The sequence below is a fragment of the Ambystoma mexicanum genome, chromosome 2q, assembly GCF_040938575.1.
Source record: "Ambystoma mexicanum isolate Mex_15411 chromosome 2q, UKY_AmexF1_1, whole genome shotgun sequence".
In the NCBI taxonomy this organism is placed as follows: Eukaryota; Metazoa; Chordata; class Amphibia; order Caudata; family Ambystomatidae; genus Ambystoma; species Ambystoma mexicanum.
This window is the reverse complement of record NC_090924.1, coordinates 819275599-819289028: the sequence shown is the minus strand read 5'-3', so window position 1 is coordinate 819289028 and position 13430 is coordinate 819275599. Positions and strand designations below refer to the sequence as shown.

At 47.4% G+C, this 13430-nt stretch overlaps 1 protein-coding gene across 1 annotated transcript in view; it reads left to right on the top strand.

Annotated features, from left to right (window-relative positions):
• The window catches only part of LOC138569763 (cAMP-responsive element modulator-like), a 1496827-nt gene extending 1484601 nt beyond the window's left edge, over positions 1-12226 (top strand). The window contains exon 6 of the mRNA XM_069648038.1: positions 12076-12226. Within this exon, the coding sequence (XP_069504139.1) occupies positions 12076-12226 (151 nt within the window). The remainder of the gene's footprint in view (positions 1-12075) is intronic.
• The last annotated feature ends 1204 nt before the right edge of the window (positions 12227-13430 follow it).

Sequence of the window (13430 nt, the reverse complement as noted above, 5' to 3'; positions counted from 1 at the left end):
CTCTTGCTCACCTCAAATGCAGTAACAATCCCATGGAGTGTAAAGGTAAGGTGTAATTGGATTATGCATTGCTTTAATGCCTTACCTTGGGACTCTGGGACTTTGGAAATGACCCCAGAGTCGTATTGAACGACCTGCTCCTCTCAGTTAACATACGTTCCCAGGCCACCTGTGGTGGGATATCCAGGGAACTCTTGGGCACTGACGGGTGGAGCCACTTGCATAATGGGCACTTCTAGTGGAGACTGGTAGGATGCCGTGAAAGTGCCTCTGCTATGAGTTGCACCACCCAGTGCTGTGCAAGTGTTATTTGTAAGGTCCCAACCCGGCAGCTGGACATTTCCTCGATAGATAACGAATCTGCAGAGGAGCCATTGCATCCATCAGAACCAAGGTTATCAGTAGGATTCACAACCTGTTCTCCCACAGAGGAAAATGTCTGAATAAAATACACTTGTTTCAACAATGTTTACATTCTTCAATACTGCATTCGGACACTCAAGAGACTGCCTTTTTCTCTCTTGCTTGCTTACAAGATGGATACAGGGGATTGGCTAGATGCTTCTTGTGAGCATTGTTGGACCTTTCTTGAAATCCCCTTGACTAACTCTTAAGCACGAGGTAAGCAAATTACCTACAGGGCAGTGAAGCGATCCAACAGGTGCCTTCATATGGAGAGGGCAGCATCATTTGGCAGCAAAGGGTGGAAAAGAAGCAGAACCGTCCTGCTCGCTGCCCCTATAACAGGCTGTGAGTGGGAGGGTTGTACGTCACCTTGTTCTTTAGGTCCTGATAGACTGGTGGTTTCCAGCAACCCTTGAGGGGATGCAAATGCCTCTTTTGTTACACTGGTGTCTATTGTAGAGTCAGAGTAAGGAGGGGACACATGGTTGTCAGATGTAAGAAGGTAAACTGCTGAATATGATTTGCATTGGATGTTGTCCTCAGTACACAGCACTAGAAAATCCTTTCCCATCTCATCGACATATTTTGCACAGTCTTCCAGTGAGGTCGGGAAAAATGGTCCTGCACCCATAATCAAGTAATTGGATTGGTGATGTTACCTCCAGGCCTTTTGTGATCTTTGCCAGACACTTCTGCACCCAGCTTGACACCCCTGTAACTCCTAGACCTACAGCCTCAGATACCTACTCCTTCTGTTCAGTATACACTACATCTCTACCTGAGAAAACACTGAAAAGCAACTGCTGCATACATCTCAGCAAAACCACCACTCAGGACTCAAGTCGAGGGTGCACGCTGGTGGACCGAGTTCCCCCACTGTTTTTAGAGGGCACCTTGATATGCTAATTTCTGGTGATGCCACATTCAATTGGTTTGTTAATGAGTCCCCCCACTTTTATTTTTAGGACTTGACCCATGCCACCACAGTTGAAAAATCTGTTCAGATGCCTCAGGCATCACCACACAGGGGCCTCCCCCAAAGCCATCTCAATTAACACTATCACATCAACTCAACCACAGCTCCCAACTTTACTTGCAGCACAGCCTTATCTACTTCAGCACCCCCACCCCACCACTCTCCCTCTGTCCCCTAATGTTGCTGTTCAGGCTTGCAACCTGAACCCACATCAACAGTAGACTCTCCCACCCTCACCACCATCCCCACCACTAACCCGCATTCACCATAAGCAGTAGGTCCTCCTCTTCAGCTTCCATTGAGCTATCACGCTCAATATCAATTTTCCGCTAAGCTCCTACCACAGCGATCCTCCTCGCAAACACCTCTGCAGAAAATCAAAAGCTACAAGCTCAACGACAGGCTCATCAAAATTCCATCCATCACTAAGAAAAAAGTACAAATCTTGAAAAATCAAATTAAAATAAACTTTACAAGAAACTTCATTATGAGATGAAACTAAGGAAAGCGAGACTATCAAAGGCAATTTAGAGATGAAATAAGGAAAGTAAAGAATACACTTAGGGTGACAAATGACTGCAGGTAGCACGACAGCAGTAATAGTACACACAATGGTTTTAAACCTGATGATTCCAAGATGGCCGCTGCAACCACTCCACTGTGGGGTGCGTGCTCCTCCCCCGCGACCCCATAAAGGCACAATAAGCAGCGAGAAACACCTAATCCCAAGGTGGCAAATACAGGGGGAATTGTCGGAAAGAAGATGGTCCCAATGAAAACTCCAACCCAGGCGTCATAAGCAGAGCGGCGCAGTGTGCGATAAATAAAGACTGCGGCCCAATACCAAACCCGGGGTGACCGGAGGGGAGATCCAGCCTCCCATAACTACAGCGGGAGGACACAGGGGGTGCCCATCCATGCGCAGACACCCCAACGGAGCAAGGGAATGCTCATGGGTCACGGCTGACACCCCTCCGGCCCAATGGGGGTCGTAGCAAAGCAGCCAGACCCCTCATGCTCCTCTTGACCCACTGCACATGGACAGCAGTGCAGCCCTACAAGACAGCAGCCCGAGCAGCCCCGGACACCCAGCAACACAAGTAAGCAGGCTAAACTACAATCAGCCTACCGCCACTCCACCCCCCCCCACACTAAGGGTGCAGAGACCCCAAGAGCAGCGACTAACATCACCCAGCTAACCAGGCTGGCGTAGCAATCTGAAAGGTTGCCTGCTGCGCCTCCTCCAGCAATCCCGACCACCGACCTGGGGCGGTAACGGGGAGGTAGCGCAGGCTGTTGGGTGTTAGCATTGGACTCCATCAGTAATGCGCAGGTCCGCGCCGCCGCTCAGTAACCCGACGAGAACAAGAAGCACGTAGCACAAGACAAGCGGAGAGGGGCCCCCAGCATTGGTTAACACAATAACCCCGAAATATAAAGGGTACTGGGAGCACCCCTGGAAGTGGGGAGGCCGGAGATTGGAAAGGACAAGCAATTAAAGATGCTCCTAATCAGTGGGACACCAATTGTCGCCCTGGCCAAACTGGTACCACCTTCTGATTTACCAGGCCCCACTGGGCAATCAGAAAATTGCGGCACCCGAGAGTGAGTGAGGAGAACCCCACCCCCCCCACACGACTCAAGCAGCTACCGCTCGGGGGAAAGGAGGAACACCAAAGGCCCGCGGGAGAAGCTTCCTGCATCAAAGTCCAAACAGGAACTAACTAAACGCCACCCGGCAATGTCGCGTAACAAGCCCAAGGATGCCAAGGAGGGGCCTCTGGGACCCAGTCCTTCGAAAAAACAGGAAGGAGCCCTCCAAAAGCTATGGAGAAAAGAGGGGGAAACCCCAACAGAAGAAGACCTAGCGCTTACAGAGCGGCAGGGGACAGAGGAACCCCCAGTGTTACCACAGGGACAAGCAGTCACAAGCGAGGTGCTCCAACAATACTTTAAGGCATTCAGCGACCAAATGATGGTCACCCTGCAAACGCAATTAAGCCTAATACGCACAGAGCTAGCACAATCCCTACAGGAAATTGAAGGCGACATTATGGAGCTAGGAGATAGAGTGGACACCAATGAAAATGCCATTCACGAATAAGACACCCATAAGATAGACGCACTAGCGGAACAACTGGCAGTCGTAACACATAACCTGGAGCTCCAAGCAGAGGACTTGGAGAACTGGTCGAGAAGATCGAACATCAGGGTGAAGGGATTACCCAAAAGTGTGAACGACAGCGACCTCAGGGAAACAGTGCAGCAAGTATTCAAAGAACTACTGGACATAGAGACGGGGGAGAAATCCATATAGACAGAATCCATCGCATGGGCCCGCAACGAGAGGAGCTCGTAGCCAGGCCAAGAGAAGTTGTGATGGCTCTACAACGATATGACCAAAAAGAAATGATCCTACAGCTGCGAGGAAAGCAACCCTGATAAAGGTGAATGGCACAATAATAGAACTCTTTCAAGACCCGGCCAAGTCCACACTAGCACAGAGGAGGCAAATGGGCCCGGTCAAATGGGCTCGGTGACCAAGGCCCTCTCCAAGGCCCAGATATGATACAGGTGGACATTCCCCTTCAGATTGGTCTTCAAGTGGGAAGGACGCCAACACTGCATCACTACGCTGGGGGAAGGGCTCAAGATCCTGAATATAGAAGAAGTGGACGCAAGCGGAGGACAAAACAGGAAGCCAGAACACAAAGCTTTTCAAGATAAGTCATGGGAGTGTAGAAGAGTAGGGGAGTCAAAGGGCCTCATCACGAGTTGGGCGGTAACACCGGCACTATTAGCGCCAGCGTTAATATCCCTACCGCTGAACCCCCCGGCGCTAATAGCGCCGGATCACGGGTTTGGTGGAACGGGTATTGCCCATTCCCCATTGAGCCCATTCGGGAATTCCCCATTCCCCATTGGGCTCAATGGGGAAATTTTGCGCTCATACCGCTGGCGGATTTCCCGCCGGCGGTATGAGTGCAAATTTTTGGCGGATTTCCCCCCAGCTCAGAGCTGGGGAGAAATCCGCCAAAGCCCTGATTTGGCGGACCCTTAAATCCGGTGGTAACAGAGCTACCGCCGGATTTAAGGGTTACCACCAAACTCGTGATGAGGCCCAAAGACAAGATGTAAACATCTGCGGGGCCCAGGGGGACAGCGACCAAAGTCCCTAGGCTAAATAGACCTTCCACCCAGCAACCGCCACAGGGTTCCAGGGGGAACTTCAGTACAGGGGTCCACTCGGGGAGGTGGGAGGGATGGTCACAGATCTTGGAATCGGGGGAGGGCAGAGGGATAGCTCTACCTGCACAGTTAATCTCTGAGAAGGGAATGAGACCCGGCTTCTAAGGCCAAGTTTATGGCCAGGGGAAGTTGAGCCGATTCTAACCAGAGGGGGTATGGGAGAGGGGGACGAGGTGGACGAGGGGGGTGGGAGTGAGTGGGAGGGGGATCGCCACAATACTCAAGGTAATACTCAAGGTAAAACGGGGTATGGGTCGCAATAAAGGGAGCCAAATACTCACACTGAATGTTAGAGGGCTAAACACACCGGCCAAAAGACAGAAACTAGAGAACCTCCTCAAAGATGCTAAGCCCAAAATAGTGACACTACAGGAGACCCACATCTGTATACAAGATAAACACAGATTGAAGTTGAGAGGGTACCCCCAGGTCCTACATGCTAACGATAAGAGCAAGGTGCTCATAACATTTAGACACCTACCTGACGAGGAAATAGTAGGCACAAAAGCTGACAAAGAGGGTAGATTCCTCTTTGTCCAGCTCCAATGGGGAGGAAAACCTCTTACAATCCCCACAGTGTACGCCCCCAACTCAGGGCAGGATGGGTACTTGCACGGGGTAATGGAGAAACTAGACCAATACATGACGGACCAACTTATATTAACAGGGGATTTTTATATGGCATGGCACCCAACCATGACCAGAATCGCGGGCAGGACGCTCACTTCTAAAGCTCCATCTCGAAACCTGCAGGTTAGTATAGATAGACTGACTTTGGTGGATACTTGGCATGAATTGAAAGGGGGCGCCAAGGGGTACACATACTACTCCCACGTGCACAGGACAGTCTCAAGGATCCGCTATTTATGTGTCTCGGTGGCATTGCTCGGCCAAGTACGGAGCATAGGAATGGGACCCATAGTCCTGTCAGACCAGGCTCCCCTGCAGTTAGAACTCCAATGGGAAAAGGGGAGTCGGGTCTCTGGAGGTGGTGGTTTCCTCGCCATCTGCTGAGAGACACAGTAATATATGACTAGTTACGAGAGTCCATCCGAGAATTCTTCGGGGAAAATAAGACCCTGGCTGTGCAGGAACAGGTAGGTTGGGAAGCCCGTGTTGCCTGCTTTGCTATGAGCACCATCAGGGGGTGCTCATAGCAAAGCAGGCAACACGGGCCAAGCAGGAGAGGGCCCTGCAGATGGACCTAGAAAGGCGCTTAAAAGTGGTGATGGCTAGAATGGAAACCAATAAAGGGGTGAAAATTAGGTATTACCCAAATTGTTCGAACACAATTGTTCGAATTACCTAATTGACCGAAAGTCGAGGGACCGAATTGACCTTTGCACAATTGACCATATATATATATATATATATATATATATATGCAGTCAATTGTGTAATAGTAATATATATATATAGGTTTGGTTATATATATGTATATATATAATGGAGGTTGCGGGGGGGTTTCCCCCCGCATATATGTAACAATTGACCTTCACAATTCGGTCAATTGTGCAAAGGTCAATCGTATTTCAAACAATTGTAGTTCGAACAATTCGTATACAACCGAAAATTAGGAAGGAATATAGGCATTTCATTGGGCAAATTAACACCCTCCTGGCCAAACAGGCGGAGAAGTCACTCCTGTTCCTGAGACAGAGGTACTATGTCCAAGCAAACAAAGCTGGCCGACTGCTTGCCAGGCAGGTTAAGAAAAAAGAGGCGGCAGGCACGATACACCGCATTCAGACTGCGGGGAGAAAGGAAACCACGTTAACAGAGGAGATCCTCCAGGCGTTCACTGACTTCTATTCGACCATGTACTCCTCCCAAAGTCCTGACAACGACCTCCAAAAGGCCTTCTTAAGACCTTCCCCGCTACAAAAGCTAGACCAAAGTCAATGAGACGCCCTTGAAGGGGCGATCAATGAAAACGAGGTCTGGGCGGCGATCCCATCGCTACCACCGAATAAAGCCCCAGGCCCCGATCGGTACCCTGCTATGGTTTACAAGGCGTTCCAGACCACATTAGTCCCGTTAATGACATCCATGTTCAACTCCTTCTCAGTCTCAGGCCATATCTCCCAGTCCATGGAAGAAGCTAAGGTGGTTCTCTTCCCTAAACCAAACAAGAATGTAACCCTCTGTAGCTCATACTGCCCTATTGCCCCAATAAACCTCAATGCCAAAATCTTCACAGGCATTTTAATCTCTAGAATGGATAAAGTAATCCCAGACCTGATCCATCCGGACCAGGCGGTCTTCGCCGAGGGAAGACAAACGTTTGACAACATTAGGTGAATCTGTCACCTGATAGAGAAATACAACAGGGTGGGCCTAAGGGCAGGGTCTTAGCTCTAGATGCAGAGAATGCCTTTGACTGGGTCGAATGGTCATTCCTGTTTGCCACCATGGAGGCAGAGGGGTGTTAGGCAGAATCCTATGCAGTTCCCTTAGGGAGCACTACAGAAGATTAAGACTACAGGGATGAGCAAGAAAAATCCCCTTTGGTATCAGTCTGTACCACAAAGATTCTGTTGGTAGCTGTGGCTAAGCAGTCAGACTTATCTCAAGAGGGAGATGAGCAGTATTCAGGGTTTACACAATAGGTATGACAGCACTATGGCACAAGGAAACACTGACCAAAGCTTTGTATAAAAAAAGAGAATCTATAGATTTATTTTATACACATCTAGTTCAACATATAAATCACAATTGATAAAGCAAGTTAAGTTTAGTCAAGGAAAGTAAATACAACTTCCTAGTCAATTGTAGGCAAGTTGGGAGTAGAGTGAAAACTGAGCAAAACGGCACAGTGAAAACTAACTACAAATGGCACTCTAGCAATTTAGTGAAAGGGAGGGAAAGCACAAGTTAAGCCGAAATATCTTCAGACACCCCCTAGCAACACTTCCCTGAAATTTTGTGAACAAGTAATGCACAGTAATACTTTAGCAGAAAGATAAGTAATTGAAAACTGAGCAAAATGGCACTTCACAAGTAAAAACAGTAGGATGGAAGAGGTGTTTAGAAGATTCAGGAGCATCAACACATTTCTCATTGAGAATCAATCTAGTAAGAGCAGCCAGAGTCAATAGGCCTGAGCCAGAGTCAGTGGTACAGGACCAAGAGTTTAGGAGAAAAAATGTTCTTGTAGCTGCAGTTAAGTCTTTGGTTAACGAATATTGAAAAGGTAGATGCAAGGCAAAAGACAATGTTAGACAAAAGGGTGGCCAACCCAGCAGTAGATAAAGGATTTAAAAAACCTTTAAGGCTACCACGCAGAAAGGGAGGCCTGGCGGAACAAAGTACCTTTAAATGAAGTAGTGGCTCCTGCGGTGGCTGTTGTTCCTGGTAGTTCCTGCAGTTCGGGGGATCCAGCAGAGGAAGAGGGGTTCTCGTCCTGGAGGAAGGTTCGAGTTACTGCACTACCCAGAGATGAAACCAGCCGCGGTGCTGCCCAACAAAACAAAGTGCTCTCCTGTAAATTGCGGTCCGGGTGGATGGCTGCCTGGCTATCCGGCCTCCAAGTGCTGGGCACTGGCGATTCGACCAAGGCAGGTCCGAGGAAGCGATTGGTGAACTGGTTGGTCCCACCAGCTCAAGGGAAGAAGGCTCTTGCGAAGAAGATCTCCTCTTGTCGTGTGGAAGAGAAGTGGTAAGATGCTGCAGCAGGGCTTCACCGGTAGTGCAGGTGCTGAAGATGTCCGTGGCTTCTCTCCCCTTCGGTTCCGTAGTTCCAGTGGCGATGCCTTGCTTTTCCAGCCCTCAGGACCCTGCTTTTATGCAGAAAGAACCCCATTCATACAGCCTAACTGTCACTCACACAGTGGAGTGGTCATCTTGGTGGGAGACCCTCCAGCCTATCAGGATAGAGTGCGACATGGGTTGCGCAGGCAACCCTGTCCAGGGGTCCAACTCCCCTTCCCACACAAAGGACCCACGCCAGACTCAGTGGCACTGAAAGGAGGGCTTCTTAGCAGAAGCCCGCCAAAAGGACGAACAAAGAATCCCCGACCTGGGTTAGGAGTGTAGAGTAAGACACGAGAAAGAATTTATATTAAAGTTCTGGCAAATAGAACCTTCCGGAGTAAAGTTTATAATAAAATAGACCAGTGGTATGTTAGAGGCTGTCAGAAAAAGTGGTAGCCTCGAACAATGGGAATATACCATAGGAAAATATACGCGGTCGAATATTTATGGGAGTAACCACTGCCACCAGCCAATAACTTTAGAGAGAGGGACTTTACGGTACCCCCTCGCAAATGAACCTAAGGGAAAAACTATGAACCCTTTTCAGTACCTCCATAGTAAGATGGGTGGTATTGGTTAAGTTCATAATAATTGACTAGTAAAGGCAATGGGGACTTTACATGCCCTGGGAGACAGTAGTCAGTCCCAGGGTATGGAGTCTATGTTTGGGGGTCGCTACAACACTCCTGTGTATCTGCACTGAGGGTGCTGTGTAACACATGTGAATAAAGATGGTTCCTATGGGGGAGAGAAAATCCCATAGGCATTAAACACAAAAATAGCCCAGAACACACATAGCAAAAATGCCTAAGAGTGGGAAAAAGAGTCTCACTCTTAGCAGGTGAAAAGAAACAAACCCTTCAAATCCAGCAAAGCTGCTGGGGGACTCTATAGGTAAGGGAAATTAGCCATGGAATGAGAATTCTCCCTAACATGGGGTTCGGCTCAGGCTTTCTCCGCCTGGTCAAAGCTAACTACAGAGCACCACTTATCAGGCTAATGGGCACGTCTCCCAGGTCATAAAAGTAACCAGGGGTACCTAACAGGGCTGTCCTATGTCACCAGTCTTGTATGCAATATTTCTCAAACCCTTCCTAGCTAGAATCAGACAGGAGAGGGGCATAAAAGGTGTTAACTTTGGAGGGGAAGACCATAAAGCAATGGCCTTTGCCAGTCATACTTACCGAAATGAACACTTCCCTCCCGAAACTAACAGTACTTCTAGGGGAATTTAGCAGAGTGGTGGGCCTGAAGGTCAACAACCAAAAATGTGAGCTAATGATTTTACAAGGAGGCACACCCTCAGACTCACCAGATACAGGGCAATTTGCGCAAGCAGAGGGGTCCCTCCGACACCTAGGGGTGACGATAACCAGCACCCTGGAACACATTTATCAAGAAAACTACCCCCACCTGCTGGATACAATTCAGACTCTCCCCCTCGCGGTCCCCCAGAAATTCTTCAAGACCCTGAATAAACTGGTAGGTAAATATATCTGGCAAGGGAAAAGGTCGAGGGTGGCATGGAAAGTCATGAGTACCCCCACGGGAGCGGGGGAATGGGCGTCCCGAACTTTCAGATGTACTACTGGGCAGCACAACTGAGGGTAATTTGAGAATGGTTCAATGGGAAATCTGACAGCATTTGGCAAAGGATGGACAGGGCAGTGGTGGGTAGGCCCCTAGACGAGGTTTTGTGGTACCCCAGGGAGGACCGACCCCCCCAGAATGTACAGAAGCCAAATAACGGCCTGGATAGGGGATACATGGGACGCTATGGTTAAAAAAGCAGGAGTTACGGCCTGTCTGTCACTGTTCTCTCCCCTATTCTGGAATACACAATTCACTGCAGGGTTGGAGAAAGGAGCATTTGCCAGGTGTGAAGAGGCTGGCTGCAACCACGCCAGGGACATGATGGAGGGGAAGGAGGTTAAGTCATTCCAGCTTTGCAAACAAACCATGGGGTTGAGGGAATAAGATTGGTATCGCTGTGCTCAATTGAGGCACTGGATTTTGTCGCCGGTCATGAAACAATCCACCACCAGAGTATTCACCCTGCTAGAAACGTATGTATTAACAAGCTCGGGCGATAGACAAATGATTAGCAAAATGTACAAATTATTCACCACACCAGGGACCCAGGCCAAATGGCCCTATATGAAACAATCGGCGGACATGTTTCCCCTCCCGATCTCCGAAGAACAGTGGTGAGAGGTGTGACAGCGAACCCATAAATTAATGAGAGGGATGCAAATCAGGGAAATGTGTACCAGGATTCTGGTGCAGTGGCACTTAACCCCAGAGAAGCTGCATAAAATATACCTCACAGCATCTCAGATGTGTTGACAGGGGTGCAAAGAAGTGGGCATATGGCTCCACACTTGCTGGTCCCGCCATAAACTAAAAACGTTCTGTGAAGTAGTTAACAAAGAAATGAAAGCCATCTTTGGCCCACAAATACAGAGAGAATGCAGAGAAGCTATTCTGGGCCTGAGCGATGTTCTGGACACGCTCCTGCCCAAGCCGCAGAAGAAAGCATACATGGTCCTGAGCGTGGTGGCTCTCTCCGTAATAGCACAAAGGTGGAAGCAAGCACGATCCCCAACGAATAGGAATGGATAGCAAAAAAATGGCACTACACCTCTCTGGAATGGGTAACATATACTATCCAGGGAGACTAAGCCAAATTCAAGAACAGGTTGGACATGTTTCTGGATTTCCTGCACAAAGATTACTGAGAGCTATAGTGGCGTTAAAGACTAAGGGCCTCATCATGATACCGCTAGGGCTAATAGCATCACCGCCAAAACCCCTGCCGCTATTAGCACCGGATCACAGGTTTGGCAGAATGGTAATTGCCCATTCCCCATTAGGCCCATTCGGGAATTCACCATTCCCCATAGGGCCCAATGTGGAATTTTCGACGCAACTACCGTCGGTGGTATTACCACATGGTAATTGCGCCAAAAATCAGAGCTGGGGGTAAATGCAGCCAAACCTTTAATTTGGCGGACCCTTAAATGCGGTTGTAATCGCTTTACTAATGTATTTAAGGGTTATCGCCAAACTCGTGATGAGGCTGTAAGACTACTGGATATTCTATAGACTACGACTCATTATGCCCTGAACATTCACCTTGGAAAGTTATGCATCTCAGTGATCCAGGGGAGGAGGGATAAGGGAGGCCTGTGTGGAAGGGGATTGTTATTGTTTATGTTCAAAACCTTAAAATGCCAATCAAAATATCTTTTTAAAAAAAGTTCTAAACCTAACTAACCCCACAAATGAACAGGATATGAACTGAATTTGTTATATAGAGCCGTGCACTTCTCTCTGTTCGAGAAGCCTCATCGGCTGCCTCAAAACACCAATTATTCTTTCAAGTCTCAAGCTCAGGCCTGCGGTTCAAGTATGTGTTTCACCTGCAACGCGGGTCTGTGGGTACCTGTAATTCTACTGAAACCCTCATATGAAAGTGCAAGGAAGCCAATAAGCATGTTGTGAGGAAGTCCGTTCAAGACTGCCTCTACAACCCGAGAAAGGAAACTACCCAAAATGTAACATTGCCTCAGTCTGCCTTTTGCTTCAAAGTTAAAAACATACCTCCTTTGTAATACATATTGTTAGTTGTAGTCTAAATAGACAATACGTGTTTTCCATTTGTAATGATGACACTATATTCTACATTTTAGAAAAAATTTGAATGAGCTATCTTCTGATGTTCCTGGCGTTCCAAAGGTTGAAGAAGAAAAGTCTGAAGAAGAAGGACCCCAATCTGCTATCGCTACAATGGCTGTGCCAACATCCATTTATCAGACGAGCACGGGACAATACAGTATGTAATGTGAAACATTATGGAATGATAATTAGATTTGTAATATTTGTTGTCAAAGTATATTGTATATATTTCGTAGAATACACGCAGAGCAGATTAAAATTTTAAACGCAATAATGAGTAAGAAATCAATAGGACCATTTTGAAAATGTTATATATATGTGTATATATATATGTATATATATATATATTTTTATGTTTTTATTTATTTATATTCCCTATAGTTAAGGTGGGCTGTAGGTCAAAGGATCGAAAACAAAAGGCTTGAATGTCTTGTTTTCGACTCCAAAAGGACCGAAAAAAAGGGTCGAATTATCATTATTTTTTTTTTATGGGGGGTTCCCCTCCTAACCCCTCGTTTTCTTTTTATAAAAAACTTATTATGCATACTACACTTAAAAATATAAATAAATAAATAAAAAGTCGACCCTTTTTTTCCGTCCTTTTGTATTCGAATAAAAGGGCATTCAATCCTTTATTTTTGATCCTTTGGCTGGACACCGTTAAGGTGCTAACCTTGAGTCATTGGAAGTCTGAAAATTCTATTGCTAATAACTTTTGACTTGCACTGCAAAAAGAAACAACTTGGGCACAAAGGGTTGACAGGTTTGGTGTAAATCTATCCAGGAGTTTTTAAAATATTAAAATATTTGATGGGAAAGGGGGTGCCAACAGCTCCCCCAAAAATAGCTATGTCTCCAATGGTGCTTTGCAGCAGAGAGGCTGTTCAGAAATGAAAACTCGCAATTTCTTTATTTTTGCTCGTTGCAAGCGATTACCAGGGTAATAGCTGGGAAATGCAAAAATTAAAAGTGCTCAAAAAGCTACTTGGAGGAAGACAAATGATGAAATTGATTCAGGGTAGAGGTGCGGGGGGAGGTGAACAGGATACCATGTGAAATTGGAGAGTTGGTGTTTGTCTGGGGAGCCAGTTACAGTTTGAATGTTTTCACATTATCTGGGGGAATACTAGGGGGATATCTCAAGATTCCTGCAACTACAACGGAGGGCCGATCAGAAAAGTAAATGCAGAACATGAACCAAAGGGTGAAGCGGGGTGATGAGAGATGGCCAGGGAGGTGAAAAGCAGCTCAGGATAGTGGGGGATCATGGAAAGAGGAGGGGGCACTTGGTGAGTGGCTGGGAGGACTGGAAAGAATGTTTGATTGTCAAACGTTTTCAGATTATCGAAGGAATACTGTGAGCATGGGT